This window comes from Pelodiscus sinensis, chromosome 27 (genome assembly GCF_052426305.1).
Source record: "Pelodiscus sinensis isolate ZL-2025 chromosome 27, ASM5242630v1, whole genome shotgun sequence".
Classification (NCBI taxonomy): domain Eukaryota; kingdom Metazoa; phylum Chordata; order Testudines; family Trionychidae; genus Pelodiscus; species Pelodiscus sinensis.
This window is the reverse complement of record NC_143078.1, coordinates 6,616,076-6,641,686: the sequence shown is the minus strand read 5'-3', so window position 1 is coordinate 6,641,686 and position 25,611 is coordinate 6,616,076. Positions and strand designations below refer to the sequence as shown.

At 46.7% G+C, this 25,611-nt stretch overlaps 1 protein-coding gene across 2 annotated transcripts in view; it reads left to right on the top strand.

The window, feature by feature from the left end:
* Nucleotides 1-25,464, top strand: part of RASSF5 (Ras association domain family member 5) — a 107,876-nt gene extending 82,412 nt beyond the window's left edge. For both annotated transcript variants that reach the window (XM_075910149.2, XM_006137231.5), the window contains 4 exons: nt 13,382-13,495; nt 17,999-18,296; nt 21,254-21,369; nt 23,022-25,464. In XM_075910149.2, the coding sequence (XP_075766264.2) occupies nt 13,382-13,495; nt 17,999-18,296; nt 21,254-21,369; nt 23,022-23,174 (681 nt within the window). In that variant the 3' untranslated portion in view covers nt 23,175-25,464. The remainder of the gene's footprint in view (nt 1-13,381; nt 13,496-17,998; nt 18,297-21,253; nt 21,370-23,021) is intronic.
* The last annotated feature ends 147 nt before the right edge of the window (nt 25,465-25,611 follow it).

The window sequence follows — 25,611 nt, the reverse complement described above, 5'->3', positions numbered from 1 at the left end:
CCATATAGATCCATTTTCCCTCCGTTCCTTTTCATTAGACATAATGAATTGTTGTGCACATTTCATGGCTGCTGCTTCTACGCTTAGCTGATCTTGGTCATGTGACAGGTGGTATTTCTTTTTCTTGATTAGGTGCAAGTTTCTTTTAAAAATCCTAGTTTCCTAGTGTGAATGCTCCATGGAAAGAGAACTTTACAGCTTCCTTTGTAACTTGTGAAACATGTGAACAGAAAACCGATCTTCGTGGAGCACTGGTGCTTGTAGAATTCGGTGACCTGAATCTTCACAGATAGACACTGTTCATCTTCCTTTGTTAAGACCACAAATTTAAACAGTCAAATGAATATTCACTGATTGTTGTAGTATTTTCCCTGCTCCCCCATTGAATATTCCACTGCAGTTTCCCTGTAAAAACGGAGCTGCAGTCATTTCAAGCCCACTTAAATGCTGGTATCATGGAAACAGCAACTTCTGTGTGGTTTGCAGCACATCAGATACCTAATTCAGGGGAAAATATCTTAGTAGTGTCTGGGGCCATTGAGTTTGGCTGGGGCAGTTTTTGAACAGAAGGATACCAGTTTAATTTAAGGTCTGGCAACCTGAAATCATGTCAGTTTCTTTCATACCCATAGCACAAAGTGTGCCTCTTGCTGGGAAGTGTTTTGAGCACGTGGTCAGCTCTTAATTACATTCAGGTTATGGCAAGTGACTTGTGTTGGCTGGCAGCTCTGTTTCCAAAACAAGTCAGGTACTTTCCATGTACCTTAAATTGCTTGTTAGCAATGGAAGCGGTTGAACCATCTGTCACTAAACGCTGCGGGCTTCATAAGAGCAAATTAATTCCACACCAGATGCAAGATGATGTGTCAAATGACCCCCGAGAGAGAACAGCGAGGCTGTTGAAATCCAGAGTGGTTAAGTCATAGTGCCAGGGTTCTTCTTTTAATTAGTCGTCTCTGGAAGGAGGAAGAAGCAAACTATGATTTGGCCACTTACTCTTAAGGAGTTAAAATTGACAGAGAGGAGCTTGGAACCATGGGTGATATGCCTTACAATGAACTGATGCCTGCTGTGCTCTGTAGATAAACTATGCACAGATCAGAACTATAAGCCTAGGCTACAAAGTGGGTTGCAAGCCTGTTTTTATGAGGTCGTCAAGGCTGGATAAGACGTTCTGGGGCCTGGGTTGCGCTGCCTGGGGTCTGAAGCCCTTGGGCTTCAGCTTTTTCTCCCCTTGTGGGGCGTGGGGCATGGGGTCCCCCCCCGCGGGGCAGTAGGGCTCAGGCAGGCTTAGCCTTTGTTCCCCTCTCCTCACGGTCATGTAGTAATTTTAATTTTTCAGCAGGGGGTTGCAGTGCAATGAAGTTTGAGAACTCCTGAGTTGGGTTACTATTGCATATTGGTTTGATGTTTTTTAAAATAGCGAAGAAAAAATACAAAGAAAGAGCTTTGGAAAAAAAAAAAAAGGATCAGAAAGGAAAGTGGAAATTCAAGCACAGGGCACAAGGGCAGGAATGCAATTTGTGCCTAAAGAAACTGCTGTTTTTAGTGCCTTATATTAAAAGAAGTGGAGAAAGTTGTGAAACATAATCGCTTCCTCCTGTTAGGAACGGTTCAGAGAAAAGCCAAATGGTAAGCTGCAAACCAATATGTAAATGAAATTGAATTATAAATTGCCTACCCACCCTCCCCATATTAGGATAAGTGTTCTCAAATGGAGAGAGTTTTAAAAAAAAATTAAAACAGTGCTGGCATTCACACAGCTGCCAACTGTTGAAATCCATTAGTAAGAAAAAATAAGTTTTCCTCAAAGACAAACTGCTGTGTGTGGGTATTGAAATGAGCAAAGATGCATGGATGTATTTTAAGCAGCAGGCTGCAACTTTATTAAATTAAAATGAAGCAAAGGAGCGCTACCTGCCCATCCCACCTACTCCCGTATACCAGGCATTTAATTGGTTCTAGTTTGGGAGTTACAGGGCTTCTACAGTAACACCTGTAACTTGGAGTAAGCTGTCCTCCGCCTACCACACCCTGGACTCATCTCCAGTCCAACTACCCATCCTCCATCCCGAAGGGGAAAGCAGAGGGCAGAAGGGTGGTAACCTCATCCTCTGAGTGCTACAAAGTCTCATCTTCGGCCTCGTGGATGCCAACACTGTTTTAATATTTTTTTTAATTGGGTTGCATTAGGAGGAGCATTGCTAGCAGATCTAGAGAAGTGATTATTTCCCCTTATTTGCCTCTGGTGAGGCCACATCTGGAGGCATTGCATCCAGTTCTGGGCCCCCCACTATAAAAAGCATGTGTACACATTGGAGAGGGTCCAGCGGAGGGCGACCAAAATGATTACAGGGCTGGAGTGCATGACCTATGAGGAGTGATTGAGGGATTTGGGCTAATTTAGTCTACAGAAGAGAAGAGTGAGGGGGGAATTGAGAGCAGACTTCAACTTCCTGGAGGGAGGTTCCAAAGAGGCTGGAGAGAGGCTGTTCACAGTAGTGACGGATGCAGAACAAGGAGCAATGGTCTTAAGTTACAGTGGGGGAGGTCTAGGTTGGATATTAGGAAAAACTATTTCACTAGGAGGGTGGGGAAGTGCTGGGATGGGTTCCCTAGGGCATGGGTGAAATCTCCATCCTTAGAGGTTGTTAAGTCTCAGCTTGACAAAGCCGGGATTGGTCCTGCTTTGAGCAGGGGGCTGGACTTGATGACCTCCTGAGGTCTCTTCTAGCTCTATGATTCTGTCTCATGCCCATCAGCAAAATCCCAGGTTTTTTTTACCTTCAGGAACCATTCTTTGTATCCTTTTAACCACCGTGGCCACCAGATGCTAGTTTCAAGGAGAGAACAATTCAACCAGGTACCTCATTTAGATATTAAGTGCATCTGTAACCTGCTGTGGCTTGAACAAGCTGCAAGGAAGGTGAAAAACTCCCTGATCCTCTGCCAGTTGGCCCATGGAAGGAAAAGTTTTGGAACAGGGCCCGCTTCATGGTAAGCCCTGGAAGTTAGGGAATGCTAGCCTCCGCTGGCCAGAGATTCCAAGTGGGAGTTATTGCTGAGACGTATCCCATAGCTCCTCTGTGTCTCCTTCCCATGCTGCTGGGGCTGTCTTCCCTTGCACCACCATCCCCATCACCTTCCCCCTCCTGTTGGTGGGTGGCATTTTTTGTATCAATAAAAAATGTAGATGTGGAAATGAGCAGAAGTCTCGGTTGTGACACATTTTGGGGTGGCCTTAGGTTCGGGCTTCAGGCTGGGCAATCTCAGACTTCTTTTGAGTCATGTAGTAAGAGATGTCGTTGAAAAGATGTGTTATTGCTGGTGGTCGGTTCTCCAGAGTTTACCCCCCATCCTTTCCCTTTGTTTAGAGTAAGAGGATGTAGTGACACCTCAGTCAGGAAGTGGTGAAGAGGGCAAACATGAGGTTTAGGTAGACTGGGTGGAGAGGGATTGAACTAGGAGTCTCGTTTTCCATTAACAGAACCTTGTTCGTGGAGAACAAGAGCCAGTTAATAAATGAATAGCGCAGATACAGAAACAAATGATTCAAGAGAGCCTTTTGCGCAGCTCATGATGAAGGTGCCTCAGGCTGAGCTGGGAAGTGGGGGAGGGCACTGGACCCAAAAGGTGTTGCGAGTAAGGACTGGTACATGCTAGAAGAGCTGTGTGGATGTCCCAGGTTGGAATAGCAGGAGGAAGGTAGAGCTTTGGGAGGGAGGGGGTCTGGAAAAGCAATGGGGCTGTAGATTTGGATTGAGCAGGAGAGCAGAGGGGCGGAGTGGAGGGTGTTCTGCAGGTCAGGATGGCAAGCTGTCAGGGCTGCATGGGGATTCAGGGGTGGAATAGTAGAAGAGAGGTTAAAGCAACTGGGACTTTTCAGTTTAGAAAAGAGGAGACTGAGGGGGAATATGATAGAGGCATATAAAATCATGAGTGGTGTGGAGAGGGCGGATAAAGAAAAGTTATTTATTAGTTCCCATAATAGAAGAACTAGAGGACACCAAATGAAATTAATGGGTAGCAGGTTTAAAAGTAATAAAAGAAAGTTCTTCTTCACACAGCGCTTAGTCAACCTGTGGAACTCCTTGCCAGAGGAGGCTGTGAAGGTTAGGACTATAACATAGTTTAAAGAGAAGCTAGATAATTTCATGGAGGTTAGGTCCATAAAAGGCTATTAGCCAGGGGATAGTAATGGTGTCCCTGGCCTCTGTTTGTCAGAGGCTGGAGACAAATCGCTTGATCATTGTCTTCGGTTCACCTCCTCTGGGGCACCTGACGCTGGCCACGGTCGGCAGACAGGCTACTGGGCTAGATGGACCTTTGGTCTGACCCAATACAGCCATTCTTATGTTCCCTAAGTGCATTGGCAGGTCTGGGAGATCTAAAACCAATGCCATCAGCTTCTTGCTTTCAGAGCCAGGTGAACAGGATAGGACAAGGAGTGATGTGCATGCTCACCATGCCCACGTTGGTTATCCTGACTTGGCATGTATAACTCCTTTTAACATTCCACAGTAGGGATGCCATTAAAAGCCATTCCAAGGCTGCCCAGAGAAGGGTGCTTTCTGTAGGGCAGGTGGAGTCTTAATGCCCGGGGATGGGGGTTTTACCATTAGGTTCTATTGAACCTAATTACCACGAGTGGATTTCAGCTATCCCTCTTCATCTGGGAATTGTCCTTCAGATAAGATGAGGAGGACGAGCTATTGAATGGAGTTTTAGTATAGTTAAAAGGAGCAACAAGTAGTCCTGTGGCACTTTAGAGACTAACCAAAATATATATAGTATCATGAGCTTTGGTGGGTAAAACCCACTTCAACAGATGAACTGGAGTGGAAACACCAAAAACCAAGATATATATATAGATATATATGCTGCTGTTTTATATAACACCTGTCAATTGTAGGGCACATGTTAATGAGGCTAATTGAGTGGACTGGATGTGTCCCTTGCAGAGCTTATGATGTGAAAATGCATGTTAGAGGCAGGAGAAGTTGTCTTTGTAATGTGCCAACCAGTTAATGCCTGTGTTCGAGCCCATGGTAACAGAGTCGAATCTGAAGATGAATTCCAGTTCTGCTGACTCTCTCTGTAGTGGCATTGTCCCAATGAATGTAACAATAGGCAGGGAAACCCAGTTTATCCCACAGAGGTCTCATTTTAGGCCTACTTCAAATCTCCCTTGGTGCTTAAAGCTCTCAGTTAAAACTAACTTCACAGTCAGCCAGCATACAGTTGGGTAGTCCTGCTGGTGATCTCCAGCAGCATCTATCGGAAAGGTATTTATGGCCCAGCCTCTGAAGCTGGGGGAAGGAGTGTTTTACCATGAAGGCAGCGGTGCGTTGTAGTGTGAAATGCCGCTCTCCGAGAATATTGCAAGAACCATGTGAATTGGTTTGCAGTCCGCATGGTCTCTGGCCTAGGCAGTCCCTGTACTTGAAAAGAAACTTTATCCTTTGGCCCGCAGCCAAATTGAAGAGGCTTTCTACAAAGGCTTCTGGCTGCAGGCCCAGCGACGCCCCAAATTGAAGAGGGAATTGAAGCTGGAGCAGAGGGAAAACCTTAGTTTTAAATTAACCACGTTTGACTTTGAGTCAGGACAGAGATATTGCCCTACCCATCCGACCCATACTAGAGAGGAAAGCCAGGCTGAGATTCAGGAGGTTGGCATGCGAATCCTGGCTGTGCCACAGATTTCTGTGAGAGACCTTGGGCAAGTCACTACTTCTGTCTGTGCCTTATCTCCTTGTTCTTTAAACGTGAGATTATAATCTGTGTCTGCCTTGTAGGGATGTTGGCAGAATAAACCCATTAGTGGATGGGAGAGGGGCTCAGGAGCTACAATGGTAGGTTCTCTGGTCCTGATGCAATGCTTGTTGTCTGAATCTGAATGAAACATGGATTGGGCCCTGGTTACGTACCATGTAGCCTCCGATCCTTTCACATCCACTAATGGCGTGGGTATATTTCTAGTACACCATTTTGGGTCCACTGCTTCCAGTAGTGACCAACTTCTGATGTTTAGAAAAACAGGCAAAATTTCATTATAAGGGGTCTGTTTTCATTTGGCCAATACCATGCACAAGGCTAGGAGGGGAATTCCTTCCTGACCTCTGCGATGTGCCTAGAAGCATGAGTTAATTATCTTTCACAAGAATTGCTTCAAGTGATACAGCTGTAAAACTTTTCAGCCCCTTCTTTTAAAAATGCAGCTAGCAGTATCTGACCATTTGATCTCCCATTGCTAGTGGAACAAATGGCTAAAAAGCAGAGTGAAAATTAACTTTTTTTTACATCATAGGGGAAGGATGAGAGGCTTGAATAGCAGAAAATATCTTTTAGAATTTGGAATTCTTAAGCCAAAATCGTGGTGCTCCTATGCACCCTTCAGCCCCCACCCATTGTATTCTAAAAGGTGGAGAACTCTTGAGTTTCCTGGAATTAAGAGGATGCTTTCGGGACAGGTGTTAGATTAGTGTGGATGTGTGAGAGAGAGAGAATGAGAAAAGAATCATTTTGCAGTCAGCTCAGTACTATCCTTTTAGTAGGTTTTTTTTTTTTTTTTTACCTGAAAGCTGCCATGCCTCACTACAGACAGCAAAGATGCAGCTTTGTGTATCTACTCTTATTTCATGGCTGTGCCCCTATTCCCAATAGATTTTTCTCACTCCACCTGTGGATTTTAATTCATTTCTGGGTCGTCCCATCCTCCTGTAAGAGGGCCCTTTGATTTTATAACTGACTGGTTTCCTCTGAAAGTGAGCGACTTCCTTCTTTGGATGTAGCTCCTTTGTTTTCCCGGCCCTGTGTCCAGACTCTGCGGGAGGTTGATGTTTTCCAGGTCTCCCTGCAGGGCTGAAGTCCCTTTCATTTGCCTAGTGCTCTCTCTCTGCCACGGCCCTGGAGTTCTCTGCCCTGGGTTTCCAAGGACGTGGCTGCAATCTGCCGGTCTCGCTCCTGGGAGAGGAGAAGGGCACACAAGTAGAGTGGGACACCTGGAGGCATGTAGCGGGCAGAGACCAGAAGCTCATATGATGCTTCCAGTGCTTCCAGGCATGCTGTGGGCAAGCACATGCCAGCAGTTCCACCCAGATGTTGCCATCCAGTTGTGTGGGATGCCATGGCCAGACGCACCCTCTCTAGCACCCAGGTCTCTCTCTCTTCCCCCCCCCCCCCCCCAAGCTGCTGGTGCAGGAAGCCAGCCACATATATGCTGTGAGCAAAGGGGAGGTACTTCCTACACAGGATACCAGCCTTTGGGATAAACCTCACAATAACACACCCAGTTTCAGGCTGCCCAGGTCTTAAGCAAACATAGGGGAGCCTCAGAAATGTTAGATGTGAAAAATCCCTCGCTTGCATCCTTCAGGGGGCCCAGCGGTCTTGTTTTTCCCAGTGATTCCGTCAGGGTACGTTCATCCCCGCTGGTTCCTTTGCTCCTGGTCACTTGCTCTCTCAATTTCTCAGAGGCATTCTCTTTCCCCACCCCTGGCATCACTCACTTGATGCACAGAATTCAGCATAAAGGCAGGGACCTTGGAGCAACACTCTCCCAAGCAGGGTAAATAGTCCAGATAGCGAGATGGGAATTAATGCCAGCTGGAGCCCAGGCCAGCATTTGATGTAGAAGGATTAACACACTCCTTCGCTGAGGCCAACAAAAAACTCTGCCTCCGTGAAGCTGCCAGTGTGCTGAAACCAAGGCCGTTCTCCCGACTGTACTGCCGGCTTGGTTCCGGGTACCACCCCCTCTGTTAGTTTCTATAGGGAGCATGGCTCAGGGAAGGAGGGCAGGGAGATGAGCATTTTCAAGGCGCCTTCTGCCTCTTTGCCTGGAGACTTGGCAGTCTGTGTGCAGCTGAGGGTGTGTGCAGCAGCGGTGTCAAGCTCTCCTCATCCACAATGTGATCTCTCCTCTTCTTTGCCATCCCACCCAGTTCTGAGGCCCCTGGGGCTGGGCTGTGCAGAGAGGGGTCAGGCTGAGATGTTTCTAGGGAGGCTGGGGTACCCTGTGGCGTGGCCTGCTCCCATGAATTAGGAGTACGCCGCAGCCAAGCCCTAGCTGTGCCTGTTGTGATTCATTTGCTTACCGCAGCCCAGAGGGTGTTTCTTCGCCTCACTGCTTTTTCAGCATCCTTGGTGTGCAGAGACAAGTCAGGCCATTGTGATTTGTCAGTAACACCCTCAAAGTCAGTCCAAGGAGCCAGGAAAAGACCTTTCCCTGAACCTCTCCTCACAAGCCTTGGCTGCACAGCTGGCGTGGACTTGGATAACACCCCTCGCTGTTCCCCCACTTGCTCCCAGGCTTGGTCAGAGACCCGGGGATAACATTTGTGTATCTCCGGAAATGGCCTGCCCCGAGCCCTGCGCTGTTTACATTCTCAGGCCTGTTGGGTGCTTTCTACACCCCTTTGTGGCACTGCATGTGGATCCAGGGGGCTCGATCCACGTATGGGATCGGAGTCCAGAGTGGCTAGAGGAAGCACGTAGCACCAGCACTGTTGCTTACCACCTCCTTCCTTGGGCCACTCTCCGGAAGCTATTCAGTCCTGGAGACAAAAGCTGAGAAGGGACCATAGTGCTCCCCCAGTCTAGTTCCTGTCTGAACTAGGGCAGGTCTTTTCCCAACACATTCCCTGTGATTACAGCTTCACCGTGTCGAACTAGCAGTATGAACAACCACGTGGATTGGGCTCTGGCATCTGCTCCAGCTCTGCCTCCCCCCCCCCCGCCCCCCCCCCGGGCTGCCAGCAACATCACATGCCGATGCTTTTCCTGGAAGGCACTCCGGAGATTTTGATTTCATTAGGCCAGTCTTGCCAGTTCTCTTCGGGGTCCCCTAAATACCAGAGCATTTGTGGTTCAGTTAATTACAGTTTAATCCCCGGGTGCTCCTAAATCTGCCTAAAGTTTGCAGTTCGTAGACCATGCTAATTGAACTCAATTTAAACTTTGATAGCAAGTAACTTTTAGCGAATTTCCAGGCAGCAGCAGATTTCCAATTCCGGAGAACAGTGTCTTTCACCTGAAGTTTCATGGACAAGAAAACACATGGGTCACGTACTTCCCCCTTGCATGTAAACCTGTGGAAGGGGAGGACTTGTTGGTAACTTCTCCATGGTTTTGTCCCTGCTGCTGTTTCCTGCCCCACTGGAGATACCATGCTGGGGGCAGAACTCCTGGCCGTTGATGGGCCACGGGGAAAGTGTTCCATATCTTGCGGGACCTGTTGTAGAGGGAGGCATCATCCTGGTTCCTGCACACCTCCCAAAAGCAAAAGGGGTTCATAGAGCACAGAAGCAGGCTTCATGCAGCTCAGAGTAGCAGGAACGAACCTCGGTTCCTGGTGGAATTAGGGTCCATATAGCAACTTTCCTGCAGCTCCTCTGCCTGCCTGCCAAGTGGCAGCAAGAAAATCCACAGATTTCCCCCCCCTTCCCTACCTTACTGGAGTCAGCTGATTTTTATAGGCTTGAAGGTCGGGATCCCTGGCTGGTGTGAATCAGCATTGTTGCATTGGCTTCAATGGAGCTACATCCATTTAACATTAAGAGTGGCCACACTGGGTCAGACCAAAGGTCCATCTAGCCCAGTGTCCTGTCTGCTGACAGTGGCCAATGCCAGGTGCCCCAGAAGGAATGAACAGAACAGGGAATCATCAAGTGAGCCCACCTCATGTTGCCCATTCCCAGCTTCTGACAAACAGAGGCTAGAGACACCATCCCTGCCCATCCTGGCTGATAGCTGTTGATGGACCTAATCTCCATGAATCTATCTAGCTCATTTTTGTTAAACTCCAGGCCTTTGCAACATCCTCTGGCAAGGAGTTCCACAGGTTGACTGTGTGCTGAGTGAAGAAATACTGCCTTTTGTTTGTTTTAAACCTGCTACCTGTTAATTTCATTTGGTGACCCCTAGTTCTTGTGTTATGGGAGCAAGTAAATAACTCTGACGCCAGCTGAGCCTTTGATTCCTTATTTTGGGTCTAGAAGTAGCTGTCAGTGCCCTTTGAACCTAAGCCTGATTCAGGTACAGCCATGGCATGACTGTCAAAGATGCTGGATACCTGCAGTTTCTGCTGACATCCCTAGGAGCTGTGGGGGCTAAACACTCAGCTACGAATAGCTTATCGGGGCTTTTAATGAGCCTCCTTAATAAGCCCCTCATGGCAGTTGTATGGAAGTGTTTCTTGCCCTTTGGTTTAAATACTTTAAACACCCAGTTATGTTTTTCTGTAGATCCCTAGAGGCGCGCGTCTCATGGGATCTGCCGACTGGGGTTTTCTGATTCTCTCTCATGACTAATGAACGCCTTGACATAAAAGACCTGTGTGTGAACCCCTCCTACGTACGGCTTCAGACTGTAATTTTAGTCTCCCAAAAGGAAATTCACCAAAACCTATGAGGGGGAGAGAAAAGAACCCTTATCCCGCTGTGTTTCCCCTGCTTGGAGAACAGAGCGACTTCCAGGGCAGGCTGTGAATGCATTGATTGGATTACTGGGAACGTTGGGAGTGCGCGTGTTGTGTATTAGCCATGCAGATTGCTCACTGCTTTTGTGGTGACTGAAGTAATTACTAACGCCTCCCCAAAGCCGCTAGAATTTTGCCTGGGTGAACCTGCTGTCAGCACTATCTGCACAGGGAGAAAATGCTAGCAGAGACCTGAAAAATAGCCAGTGGTTTCCAGATGTTGGGCGAGGGGCCTAACATTAGGCAGCTGCAGGTGGATGAAGTGGAACTGGCCAATGAGGCAGAAGTGGCAAATACAATGGGTGAAGCCAGGGGTGCTGCAGCTGGCTCCACACGATCTCTGGCAAAGCTCCCTGCGTCTGCTGCCATTTTACAGAGGGGGAAGCTGCAATGTGATCCCCGCGTAGTAGGGAGTGTGGTAGAAGCTCACTTATGGTTTTCTGTGCACTCTCAGGTCCTCCTGTGACTCATGTTCATAGAGGGAAAAGTACCCCGACTTCCCCATGCAAAATGGCAGAGAACCGCTTAGGGATGTCGAGGTATAGTCGACTACATAATTATTTGTTGAGTACTTACACACACTCACTCACTCTCCCCCCCCCCCCCGCCAGGCAGAAAGCAGGGGAGGCAGTGCATGCCAGCTCCCATGGAGCCATTTCCACCCCCTCTTCCCTCCCGCTGCCTCCCACAGAGGCAGTGGGGGGGGGGGGGCGGAGAGGCAGGTCAGGCAAGAGCTGGCATGCATGGGGAGCCAGCCCCCCTTCCATGCCGGCTTTTTCAGAGCTGCCTCCCCCCGCCTTCCATAGAAGTAGTGGGATGGGGCAGGCAGGAGCTTAAAAGCCGGCTCAGTGAGTACTGGCTCTTCCCTCCCCTGCTTGTAAACATGTAACTGCTAAAATGTCAAATAGTTGCATGTTGACAGAAATGCCCAATAGGTAACATCCCAGGAACAATTGCTTAGGTGCTGTTCTTGTGCTACAGTTAATGCTCCACAAAGATACCCCCAATTTCTCAGGGACTTTGTGTCTTTTCGTTAATTGCACGTGGGCTTACTTAAAGCATCCATGACGAGTTCCACAAAAACACGCAACTCCGTTGGGTCTTCCATGTGGACTGCAGGCTCCAAGGTGCATTCCACAATGAAAACCTTCCTCGCCCCCTTGTTTCCAGGTCCCTCTTTGGACTCCCCCATGAAACTCTCAAATCTCTGCTGTTTCACACTTGCCATGTGGGGGACGCTTTTCTGCAGTGCTAGGGGAAGCGGTTCAAGAAAGCTATTATTTTTGCCCCTTGCCATCAGCAGCACATAACCCAGAAATATTCCTGTTGGGGGCTGCAAGGAGCAAATATGATAGACCCACTGATCCATTATGCTGCAGATGGTGCGGGCCATTGGCATGTGCAAGATGGAGATGTTTTACAGATGAAGTGTGTGGTGCAGGAGCATCCAAAACCCCATGAGAACAAAAGCCATTAGTGGCTTGTCTGTTCCTTTGCCTCCCCATTGGTCTTCACATTCATCAGCCTGTAGGAGCCATTGTAGTCATTAAATCACCCAGAACACTCTGGGTCAATACATCACTGAAGAACTCTTTGGAGTTATAACAGCCATCTGCCTGTCATTACTGACTGTGCAAATCTCAGACCCTCCTGCATGGCAGACCTATGTGGCATTTCTCAGCTTTCCAGAAGGGACAGCTTAGAGCTTTAAGCACCGCGTTTGAAATACCTTAGATTCCTTGGAAGCAGTGGGTTGAATTCCAGTAGGGTTAAAAAACAAACCCACCCACTGTCACCCCTTTGAGAAAATTCCGTGCAGGTTTAATAAAGTCCTCTGGACAAAACTCTAAACCCTCTTCACTCTGCAGGAAAACTAAGGAAGCCACAAAACTCTCCATGAAAATGGCACCAGGGGGCGGGCGCTAAGAGGATGCCTTTACGTCTTTAGCCAAAATTTACTCTTTTTACACTGTTATGCAGGTTGCTGGTTCTTTTCCAAAGGTAGCTATGCCTTTTCCAAAGGTAGCTATGGCAGCTCCCATGGAGCCATTTCCACCCCCTCTTCCCTCCTGCTGCCTCCCACAGAGGCAGTGGGGAGGGAGAGGCAGGTCAGGCAAGAGCTGGCATGCATTTTCCAAAGGTAGCTATGCCTCTGAGGCCTGTAGTATAAATATTAAGAAGTGTATTCTTATGGAGACCTTGCTGCACATGCTTCTGAAATGCAACTACCAGTGGGATGGAGGGTTAACAGTCAACTTATGTAGGGTGTATTCATCATGTGGTTCTTTCTTAGGCCAGGTCTACGCTAGACCCGGCAGCTCAGCTTAAGGTATGCAACTCTAGCTACGTAGTATATATACCTGGAGTCTGCTTACCTTAAGCCGAACTTGGCAGCGTCCCCACAGCGGGAGGCCGATGGGGGCACTTCCTCCCATCGGCTTCCCTTACTCTTCACAAAAGGAGGAGTACCTGACACCAGAGGGGGCACCCTCTGAGTTTGATTTAGCGAGTCTTAACAAGACTCGCTAAATCAAACTCTGGAAGATCGATTGCAGCAGTGATCTTCCAAGTAGTGAAGATCTCTTTTACATTGTAAGCTTTTTGGAGAAGGGTCTTGTTTCTGTGTGTACAGTACCTAGCATGGTGGAGTCTTGATGCTTGATTAGGGCCTGTAGGCATGATACCAGTACAAATAATAGCAAAAAATGACATTATCTTCTCCGTCATGCTTGTTGTAAACTCTCAAATCAGGGATCCTGTCTGTCTTTATGCTTGTATGTATATCCTAGCGAAGCCAGAGCCATGAAGAGCACACCATTTGCAGCAGACAGTTTGAATGGCGCTCCCGGCAGCACGGTGACATACAAACAGAAGGCATTAACTATTATTTATTTCTTGTTTCAGAATGTGACAAAAACAGTAGAAGAAGAAAAACCCAAAGCTCCCACTGTCGAGGAGATTAAACAGAAAATCGATGCTTACAACACCAAGGTTACAAACTGCTTGTTGATGAAGTTGGTATGTATTTTATTTCTCTGTCTACTTTACTTTGTGCATTAGGTAGCCATTTTAATTCTGGTTTTGGAGGTGCCTCGGCCGTTATGCTGCATCTTTTCATAGGGGGAGAAATTCACCCAACGTGGATAGCTCTGGGTCATCTGCCAAATAACTGCAGGTGATCAGGTCCTACGGCAATGAGAATAATCAGGCAGATGGCGTAAATACATGGGGGAGACAACTGCATTCATAAACAGCAGACAATCAGATGATGTAACTTCATTGGTTACCGGCACAGGGTGTAGAACATAAGGGTGGCTAAACTGGGTCAGACCAAAGGTCCATCTAGCCCAGTGTCCTGTCTGCCAACAGTGGCCAGTACCAGATGCCCCAGAGGGAGTGAACAGACCAGGGAATCATCGCGTGATCCCTCTCTTATCATCCATTTTCAAGCTTGCCTTGCATTTGAACCATAGTCTGTCAAATGAATTCTGAGTGTAGCATTCATATGAACCTATTTTAGCAGTTGCATTCTCCTGAAATGCTTAAGACTACAGACTGGCCTGAATCAAAAACTTAGGTCTAAACAGACCCAGCCTTTGAGGATGGGGTCATGGAAAGCAGTATTTGAATTTGCATTTTAACTCAGACTGCATCCAATGCTCTTCTTATGAAAGTAGGAGAATTTGCAGGGGGAAGAGCATAAGCTCTTTGGGGGTAGAGACTGTGTCTTTTTCTATACAGGACCTAATGCAAGGGGTCCCAATGGTTGGTTGGTGTGTCATGGCGCTATTGTACAGGTTGAACCGCTCTAGTCTGGCACCTGCAGGATCTGGCCAGTGTCAAACCAGAGAATTTGCCGGACTACGGGAGGTCAATATTGTTTAACAGCATCACCAGCACTTCCACTGCTTAGTGGACTCTTACAAGACGTTAGGGGTAAACTAGAGCTAAATAGCACAGAGCCAGGACTGGTGGCGGTAAAGAAACTTTGAGACCACAGGAAACTTGTCTACCCCCATGATAAGTGGACACCCGGCTAACTACAATCATACCGGACCACAGATGGTGCCGGACTAGAGAGGTTCAACCTGTACTACTAATTGATGGGAGTAAAATTTCAGAATCCTTTGTGATCTGGGAGCCTATTTCACTTAGGGAGACCAAAGCTCTGACAGCAAAGTGCTTTGGAAATTTGTACCCACTGGTTAAGGCCTTTCTAGTGCAAAGTACCATCGTTCAGTCTTAAGCAAGGAGGGATAGCTTGGTGGTTTGAGCATTGGCCTGCCAAACCCAGGGTTGTGAGCTCAGTCTTTGAAGGGGCTATTTAGGGATCTGGGGCAAATCTGTCAGGAATGGTACCTGGTCCTGCCATGAGGACAGGGAGCTGGACTCGATGACCTCTCAAGGTCCCTTCCAGGTCTATGAGATGGGTATATCTCCATATATTAAAAGCAACTTGCTGACTTTTCAGGAGCCACTCTGAGAACCAAATTAAATGCTTCTGGGCTTCTTTCTTGCAGATAGTTGTCAAAAGAAAAAATACCCACCATTCTACCAGGCTTCCTCAATGGGATCTCAGGAGAGGCTAATAATTCCTGTGACCCCAAGACTCAGCTCCTGGTTGAACCCTACTGATGTTTCCCTATAGTTAAATTAAGGGGGATCCAGTAGACATAGAATACTTAGATTTTCAGAAAGCCTTTGACAAGGTCCCTCACCAAAGGCTCTTGTGTAAATTACATGGCCATGGGATAAGAGGGAAGGTCCTTTCTTGGATTGAGAACTGGTTAAAAGACAGGAAACGAAGGGAAGGAATAAATGGTAAATTTTCAGAATAGAGAGGGGTAACTAGTGGTATCCCCCAAGGGTCATTCCTTGGACTAATCCTATTCAACTTATTCATAAACGATCTGGAGAAAGGGGTAAGCAGTGAGGTGGTAAAGTTGGTGGATGATACAAAACTGTTGAGGATAGTCAAGACAGAAGCAGACTGTGAGGGACTCCAAAAAGATCTCACCAAACTGAGTGATTGGGCAACAAAATGGCAAATGAAATTTAATGTGGGTAAGTGTAAAGTAATGCACATCGGGAAAAATAACCACAACTATACGTACAATATGATGGGGGCTAATTTGGCTACGACAAATCAGGAAACAGATCTTGGAGTTATCATGGACAGTTCTCTGAAAACTTCCACACAGTGTGCAGCGGCGGTCAAAAAGGCAATTAGGATGCTAGGAATTATTAAGAAAGGGATAGAAAATAAGACACAGAATATCTTACTGTCCCTGTATAAAACTATGGTACGCCCACATCTTGAATACTGTGTACAGATGTGGTCTCCTCACCTCAAAAAAGATATTTTGGCCTTGGAAAGGGTTCAGAAAAGGGCAACTAAAATGATTAGGGATTTGGAACGAGTCCCATATGAGGAGAGGTTAAAGCGACTGGGACATTTCAGTTTAGAAAAGAGGAGACTGAGGGGGGATATGATCGAGGGATATAAAATCATGAGTGGTGTCGAGAGGGCGGATAAAGAAAAGTTATTTATTAGTTTCCTAAATAGAAGAACTACAGGACACCAAATGAAATTAATGGGTAGCAGGTTTAAAACTAATGAAAGAAAGTTCTTCTTCACACAGCGTGTAGTCAACCTGTGGAACTCCTTGCCAGAAGAGGCTGTGAAGGCTAGGACTATAACAGAGTTTAAAGAGAAGCTAGATAATTTCATGGAGGTGAGCTCCATAAAAGGCTATTAGCCAGGGGATAGAATTGGTGTCCCTGGCCTCTGTCAGAGGCTGGAGAGGGATGGCAGGAGACAAATCGCCTGATTATTGTCTTCGGTCCACCCTCTCTGGGGCACCTGGTGCTGGCCACTGTCAGCAGACAGGCTACTGGGCTAGATGGACCTTTGGTCTGACTCAGTACGGCCGTTCTTATGTTCAAAGGCCATGAAGCTGTGAATTTAGTAGGGCTGTACAGATAATAATACAGGGTTTTGTTTTCCAGGGCTGCCATTCAGCACCTGAAGCACTTATTCACCAGCCTTATTTACACTGGGGTTCATTTGGCATGAGCCACCACAGTTCAGAAGCTTGTTTTACAACTTTTTTTTCCCCCCACTGTGGAAATTGTCAGAGTAATTTCAGTGTCCAGCAAATGACTTGTCACCCATAGATCAGGCTGTATTGTACTAGCCTGGATGAGTCACGATAACTAGAAAGTTGCATCACTGCAGTTCAGCAGCTGTCACACAGCTGACTTGGAGCTTGGTCAAACTTCTGAACAAAGTTGTGGAACCCATTGTCATTTGCTTACAATTCTAGCCCTTGATTGCAGCCTTGTTTATTTCTTGGGAGGAAAAACAAACTCTGTAAATCAAGAGCTGTTGGTAAATCTTGTGGGGGCTAAGGAAATGGTTGAGTTGACAAATCAGATTTAACAAAAGGAGCAAATTTCACAAAGCTTGTCAGTTTATGGAAACAAAGCCCCAAGTTGTTTCAAGAACCAGTCCTCACTTATGACTGAAGTGAACAAAAACAAGAGCAGGGAAGAGTCTTCTAGCAGCCAGGGGTCACTTAAGGGATATTTTCCCTCTTTTTGTGACCCATGATGTAAGATTGGAGTAGCATAGGTTCCAAAGGAGTTTTTCGTGGATCATTTTCTTGTAAGGCAAATGGGCCATCTTTTGCTTATAACCTGTATGGTCTTGGGCCTCTGTAGCAATTCACTTAAACAATCAATTCCATAGGTCCTAATCTTTTGTAGTTTGTTACTGTGTGGCAATCCACATGTTGTCCATTCTTAACCAGAGTTAGATTTCTCATAAGTCTGTGTAAAGGGCCCTTATCTCCAGATCTGGCCCAGGATGATGAAAAATCTCACAGCTCTCCTTCTCAATTGATGGAAATCATAGAACACTAGAACTGGAAGGGACCTCGAGAGGTCATCGAGTCCTGTCCCCTGCCCTCTCAGCAGGACTCAGTGCTGTCTAGACGATCCCTGATAGATGTCTGTCTAACCTGCTCTTAAATGTTGTACGATTTCAAAGATTTGGAGTGAAACTGGTATGAAAATAGCCAGTATAGCTCCAAATTATCCCCCCTCAAAACTCCAATTCAGATGTTTACATGTTCTCTCCAAACCCCCTCTCCAGTGAAAGCAGACAGAAGTGTAATTGCAAGCACAAAGGGTATTTAATGTCAGTCAGTTTTCATAACTCTTCCCTGCAGCAGGAACAGTTTCCATAGAAGGAGACAGCAGCTGGATCGGAAGAATGGGAGGGCATTATTAAATAGCAGAGCACAGAAATAGTTCTGTAGTGACTAACCCTAAATTCTAGTGCCTTGGAGATTATTAATGGGGAAGTTTCAGGCATGATAGAAAACTGCCCTTGCCGTTTTGTCTGCCACTGGGTAAAGTATTGCAAAAAGCCCATCCACCATTACAGGCATTCGCTGAAAACCAGGCTTGCACCATGAGCGCATTGAAACTTGACTTTGGCCATCTCCTTTGCCTTAGAATGAGGATGGCACTTACACGGGCTTCATCAAAGTGCACTTGAAACTGCGCCGGCCGGTGACTGTGCCAGCCGGCATCAGGCCGCAGTCCATCTACGATGCCCTGAAGGAGGTGAACCTGGCAGAGACGACGGAGAAGAGAACGTCTTTCTACTTGCCGCTGGATGCCGTCACGCAGCTGCACATCAGCAGCACGACCACCGTCGGCGAGGTGATCCTGGGGCTTCTCAAGAAGTTTATGGTGGTAGATAATCCGCAGAAGTTTGCACTTTTCAAGGAGATGCAGAAAGATGGGCAAGGTGAGTTCACCCCGTCTCCGGCAGCCTATCCCATAGGGGCTCAGCGAGGAGTCTTCCCACCCGCACCTCCCCTCCCCATTCCTCTCCTGTAGGGATGCTTTCTCTCCCTTCCAGAGCTGGTAAAATTGTGATTTGCGTTATGATAGAGCAAGAGGTGCTCTCTGACCCACTGTACAAGGTGCCAAACATAGACAGCATCGGTATTCCCTGTAAACTGTGTGCTTGGGCAACCACCCAGGAGAAATTCAAATGCCACCTATCTGATTAGCAGGGCACCCACAGCTGGCAGTATGGCTTTCTACTGTGGTGCATATCTGCACATGCCTTGGTGCACAGAACAAAATGTATTGCCCACACGGAAACAATTAGAGGGAACATTGGACAGCGCCTGCCCCAAAGACATTGCAACTTAAATCATGAGACAGACAAAGGGTGGCAGAAAGGGAGGATTGTGATCCCTATCTGTAAGATGGCAAACTAAGGACTTGAAAGATGAAGTGACTTGACCAAGCTCATAGGGGGAGTCGGTGGCAGACCTGGGAAATGATCCTAAATCTCTGGCGTCCCGGTCCAGTGCCTGAATCCATGTTTCCTCTCATTTGGTAGTGTCATTCCTACCAGCAGCGCTGTCAGAGGCTGTGCTTTCCCACCAGAAGATCTGCTTTGTGTCATTCTTCCCACTGCATTCATGGAGGAAGAGCCATAATAGCCAACCCATGTATATGTGGCCTCCCACCATAGTGATCCTGACTTCTTGTGGCCACATAAGGGTCAAATCTCACTTGTTGCAGGAGTTAGGGATGGCCTGGGACAAAATGCAGATGATCAGATGTGCCTGCGATTTCAGTTGGATTAAGTGACTCCCTACCCTGAGCAGCTGTGTAATGGTTTGGGCACTGCGTACGCACCTTGCAGCAGGGGCTGCTTATAGTCAGTCCGTCTTTCTTTGCTGGGGTGTGTTCAGGGTGTGTGTGAAAGGAGCTATATAAACTATAGATTACAGGCCAGAACACTTTGCAGCCTCACTGGTGTTGAACGGACGAATACATCAAAGAGTGAAGTGCTCAGATATTACTGTGTGGGGGAGGGTCTATTTAGGGCCATTAAGGAGGGTTTAATCAACAGTCTGCAGCCTACTAAATCCCTGGGAAAGGTTTGCCTTCCCTCTGTGTAGTAAAACGATCCTGCTACTATCTTATTCAGCCTCAGTGCCAGCCCCCTCTTAGCTAATGCAGTTATACATTGTTTAACAATGAAACTACCCCTGTTCTCTGGTGCACAGATAGGATCTAATTTCCAGTACCACAAGTAGCTCCTACTTAAGTTACAAGGCCTAGTGTCGGAGCCCAGAGGCAAACATGGCCACCTTTGTGGAATGCAAGCTGTTGCAACGGAAGCTAGGAGGTGCCACGGACTAGCTGGCTTGGGAGCCCCCTATAGATGCTTGCGCCAAATTGTATTGTCGTGGTGGAAGAGAACTCCTTATGAAATGCAGCCACTTATGCCCCAGGCTTGTCAGCTCAGTTATAGTGACCGGCTTCATGCATTAAAATCATGTTCTAAATGTTGATACTGTGGGTGTTGCAATCCTCCTCAGGGTGACTCAGCCCTTTGAGACAGTTACTCGCCTGCACGGAATTCAGCCTTACCCTGTGCTCCTGTACACTGTGCATGAATAGCTGAGGCCAGTATGGCTCTTTTCCAGATGTTAGGCATGTCCCTGGCCAGAATGTCCTGCTCATTTATTTAGCTTCCCCGTAGCAACGCTGAGCTCTGACAATGCCTTAGCTAATACCTTCAAACGACTGGCACTCTGCCTCACAATGAGAGTTTTAACCTTAGCGGAATCGTGACACACCCACCCTTGTAAATAAGATCTTGGCATTACATTTTTTTTTTTATAATTGGTAGTAAAGGGAGCAGCTCTGCCTGGAAATCCTGGCTTTTCTTCTTCCTTCTCTGTTCCCCGTTGTTCATAATTGTCATGTGCCTCTCCCCAAGGCTTGGGAGAAGACTCCAATTTCCACTGTGATATCTTCCACCAAACCCCCACCCAGGGGGGGAAAAACCCACCCTCAGAAATCCAACAGGAAGCTGATTTTCTTTGGTGTCATGGGTAGGCTGTCTTAGTACAAAACAGTGTAGGAGAGTCTGGATGAGGTGTTAAAAATTCCTGAAGGAATCAGGTACCAAATTCCCACTGAAATTAAAGTGTGTCCTTGCCTGCAAAAGGGCTAAATTGCATGGTTCTGGTTGGGCTGGCCAGCAGGGCGGGCTCTTCCTGGGTGAGAGATGGTATTTATACAGATCCTTTCATGGGAGGGTCTTCCTACGCTTGGGCCCAGACTTTGTAATTTGGGTGCATAACTTTAAGCTTCTCAGTCCTAATGCAGGCACCTCAACTCATGGGCTGATTTTCCAATAGGCTGAGTCCTCAGCAGCCGCATTGATAGGCACTGCAAGATCTTCCACCCTTTGGAAAATGAGGCCACTTTCATAGGCACTTACATAGGGCTTATGGGATCTGCCTGCAGACTCCCAGGGCTGAATGTGGTGCCCAGAAGAGAATTAAGCCTGATAGCACATTCACCTTGAAGCAGGGAGAGTGAATGGGCTTTCACTGGCACAGTCGAAGCTAGGTCTCTGACAGGTGGCTGTGGTGTCCAGGACTGTAATTTCCGTAATAGGGATAGAACCTTTACTTAGGGTTGCATAGCTGACCAGCAGATATAGGATCTAGCTGTTGGGATCATTTGCTTTATGCACTAGTCTGCCCAGCCTCACTCTTTATAAACACCTTTGCGCGAGATGGTACAGCCCAGGGTAACTCTAGTTACAAAAGTCTAGGTCAAGATGTCTCAGGACCAACGTTTGTGTTTGTTCAGTAGCTTCCTGAGCATCTCCTGGCTTTTGATCTTCATGGCTCATTTAGAATTTCTCTCTTTTTCCTCCTGCAGTTCTCTTTCAGAAGCTTTCTCTAACAGCGTACCCCTTGTATCTCCGGCTGCTGGCTGGCCCTGACACAGACATTCTCAGTTTTGTGCTGAAGGAAAACGAAACGGGCGAAGTGGAGGTATGTCTGGGAGTCATTTTCCCTTAGCTTTCGTGCCCATGTTAGTAGACTTCCAAAAACAAATGTCCTTGTTCAACGTGGAAGACTTCCTGCAGTAGAAACAGAGTTTGAGAGGGCAGGAGTTGCTGGGGACAAAGGGAAGAGGAGCTGCAAATTAATTTTCTGTGTGTTACTGTATGATCAACCAAAACACTGAGTTAGATGCCAGTCTTCTCAAGGAATCCTTTGAGGTGCTTTATCTTGAACTTCTGACCTACCTCAAATGCAGCAGACAACTTAGTGCATTAAAAAAAAAAAATCTGTAAAAATTCTGTGGCCTGTTGCATGCTTTTAGGCCCTAATCCATTTGTTTTTGTTTGTTCATCAAACTAAGCAATACAGTCCACCCTTAATCCTCAGATTAGATTAGCTAACTAGGGCCATAGCTAATCCACCCATTTTAAAATAGAGGCCAGTACTATGCTGTATAATAAATCTCCAGCTTCCTAGGCCTTCATTTGACTTATGCTGCACAAGATGGCAACTCAGACCTTCAGAGAGCTTAGCTAAACCCCCACATGAGATGAATCTATCAACTGCTAAGCAGTATGGGGGACTGACACATAGCGGAGTCGTCATGTCCCAAGAAAAGAAAAATAAAAAAGGCAGGACTAAGTATGTCTGAGTTCCAAAGTTAGGGCCAGATATCTGTTTGTCAGGGATAGTGCCTGATGTGTAGTACTCCTACTGCTGAGTAGAAGGTGGCCTCTCGTAACCTGCATGATGGGGTTTCCATTACAGCATCTCTTACCATCTTTTGTTGTTTTCTCAAATTAAAAGCAATCTAAGTAGAACTCTCCCTGCTTGTTATAACATGCTATGATGGGTAGTTCTGATCTCTCCTGTCCCCTTGTGATAGAAAGCACATGTGATTGTATGAGCTTCTGTGGGATACAGCTTTGTTACTTTCCTGTTTTCTTCAGTCCCTTTGGAAATTGTTTTGTGAAGCCCAGTATTGCAGTGGAAAATTTTAAGTGCTGCCAGGTTTCACTTTGGGATAGTCCCACATCACTCTAAGCTTGGTTTGCATGTTGGATCAGCACAACTCATGAAGCTGGGACATATACCTTTATGAACAGTGAAGTGGGAAATGGTTTTCCTCTCTTCTGAAAATTGGAGTTTTTGAAAAAACTTTCTTGTCCCACATTGGCCAAATATTTTCTAACCAAACCTACTCCCTCCTGCCCCATTTCAATTTTTTCAATTAAAAACAAAAAAGTTTGCACTACATCCAATTTCTAAACAAAGTCATTTCAGACTGAAAAAATTGGAATTTTTCATTTTCAAAATGTCAGTTTGTGGAAAGGGCCCCTTTCTCCCAAAGTTTTGGTTTTGATAAATCAGCATTTTGATTAAAGCATTGAGTTAGAAAAATTTCTAACCCACTCTATCTATAACTGGAGGACAAGACACTTGCAGTGTCTAATTGCAAGGCCAGTTAACTAGAGCTTTCTGTCTCTATAGTAAGATAACTGACCTTGCTCAGTAGCATGTCCCTGACTTTCATGTTGAGCAACCAGCTGCACAGTGAACCACAGGTGTGCGTGTTACAGGCGAGTGGCAGAAGGTGGTGTACTGCTCACCTCATTTCTCTGGTTTTGCTTTCTCTGCAGTGGGACGCATTCTCTATCCCAGAACTACAAAATTTCTTAACAATACTGGACAGAGAGGAAAAAGACAAAATTCAGCAAGTACAAAGGAAGTACAGCAACTATAAACAAAGACTGCAGGAGACTTTGAAAGAAGCAGGGGGCAAACCCGGATAACCCCGAACACAGAGTGTGTTTATCAGCCTCAGCTAGATATTTTTAAAAAGAGATGCTTCTCAGGACACTTCAGATTTGTCTGATCCTTTCTCCTTGTCCCTCGTCTGGCGAGTGACGCACCCCACAGAGACAAATGTTGCATTTCTTTTCCTTATGAAATTTTTATCACTGGAGTACAGCCAGTCGGTAAAGAATGGGAAGTCTCCACTTAAGTCTGCAGGCCTTCGACAAACCAAATAGAGATGCTGCTTTGCTTGCCGTTGTCACATTGGATCCGTCAAGCAGCGAAACTTCATGGTAACTGCTGAATGTTAAGTCAGTAGGAATACTTACCGGGTGACTGTGGGGAACAGGATGGAACAACATTGCTTTCATCGTCCGCCCAACTGTTTACCCCTTGGCTTTGTCTGAAGGTTCTGCGGCTGCCTTGCGTGTGGTGGTTGTGTTGTGTCGTCCTGTCGTTTCATAGGTCAGGTGGCCCCAGGGGAAGCAGCAGATAAAGCAACAGGCTTGTTGCACCCCCTCCTGTGCACACTGCAGCTGTAGTTGATGCCAAACACATTTGTTGCACAATTTTAAGCTATCTACTGAAATGTAGAAAGTCAGGTGCCAAGAAGGCTCCATGTCCTAAGTAGTCTGGGCAGTAGGTTTTTACTGAGACTTTAGCTAATGTTCTTCCTAGGGAATTTGTTCCTCTCTCTCCCCCTCCTCCCCCCAATGAAATGAAAGTGAAACTAGGATTGCTTGGCTAGTTGGTCTCGGAGTGAGAGCAAGTGTTCCTTGCTGCTCAATGCGGTTGTTGTGTACATGGCCAGTTTCCAACTCAGGGACCAATACTGGACAGGTTTCCTCCTCTTTTTACAAGTAAGAGATAGTGGAGGAGAGAACATGGGGCTGACCCCTTTGCAACTGGAGCAGCAGCTGCTCAGCCTCCGGTCACCTGCTCACCTTCCATCGCTGCACCATCACCCAACCGCCTACAGAGCCTCGGCATCCTCCTCTTGTCTTCCTTCTGCACGTAGGCAAGAGGCCACTAGACTCCCTGTCTGACTCCCACCTTGCTACGCTTGGAGCTGGGAGACGTTAAAAAGAATGTCATTTCTCACCACCTTCCTTCTGTCTGAGAAGCAGCTTAGCCTTTTGCAGATATTCACAGGAGGGGTGTCTAACCCTGCCGTTGCTCCTGGTGACACACGTCTCCACATGGCTGCTCCTGGGTTCTCTGTGTTGAAGGACACCCACTTTAAAAAAAAAAAATCACATTTCTCCCTGAAAAGCTTTAATCTAAGGTGTTGCTTTTAACAGATTTTTTTTCTAATGTTTCCGCTTTGTGCATTGGGTTAAGCACTGTGTGCGAAGTTAGTTTTGCTCTTTCCTTGTCTGCATCTATTCTTCGTGCAGTGAAGGGGTGTGTGAAAAGAAAGGAAACCTGATGGTAAAACCATGACAAGTGGGTAGTGCAGACACAACACCTGAAGTGACTTGAAACGGACCACCTGTGTCAAAGCACCCCTTCATGCTTGTTATATGGGGAAACTATTCCACTGCAGAGGTCAGGGTCCACTAGATACACAGTTACACAAGAAGGCAATTGTAAGAATCTCAGATTTACCTCAGTGCCTTTTTTTAAGAGTGAAACCTTTACTGTAAAACTCATGAGGACCATCTGTTGGGAAGGGCTTTTCCGAAAAGCCATTTGTCACTTTTTCCCCCTGCCCACTCAAGTACTGTAGGCATGAGGCTGATTTTCTTGGGCGTGAGAAAAGAATGGTTCAGGCTCCCTTAAGGTGACTTTTCTATGAGTATGTGTTAAACAGGAGAGTAATTGCACCACTTAGCAAGCCTGTCACTATGTAGAGGTGTCACCGCTTATTTTTTACCTGGCAGCATTGACCAGTTTGATAATAGGGCTGCAGGGCAGGGGAAACCACCCAGTTGTACTGTATTCCTTACCCAGGTGACCTTTAACAACCCTGAGGCAGCAGAAAGAGTATCAAGAAATCCCAGGCTTTGTGGGTGCTTACCCATTTGTAAAATGGGGAGAATACTTACTGACCTCTCAAGTCCACTGTGCGACAGGTAAGTCATTAGCACTTAGTGCTCTGAGCTGCAAAAGCACGATCTACAAGTATTGTCTAAAAAGAAAGTGCACTGTAAAATGTCTGTGGTTCTGAGAAGCAAGAGCCAGATTTTTTAAGCTTCACATCTTCCTGGCTAAAAGCTGTATGTAGTTTTATGGGTGTTTATGCTGATTTTGTTTTTTCAGTGACCATCCTACCCAGCAGACCCCCAAGCATGTCTTAAAACTTTTAGTAGAAGGCATGGCTTCTTATGCAATTACTGTGAATGCTGCTGATAAGCTCCTGCAAAAAAAGGAGGGCTGTTTGTGTTTGTTTGTTTTTGGATAAGGGGCATTAAAAGAGAGAACCCATGGAAC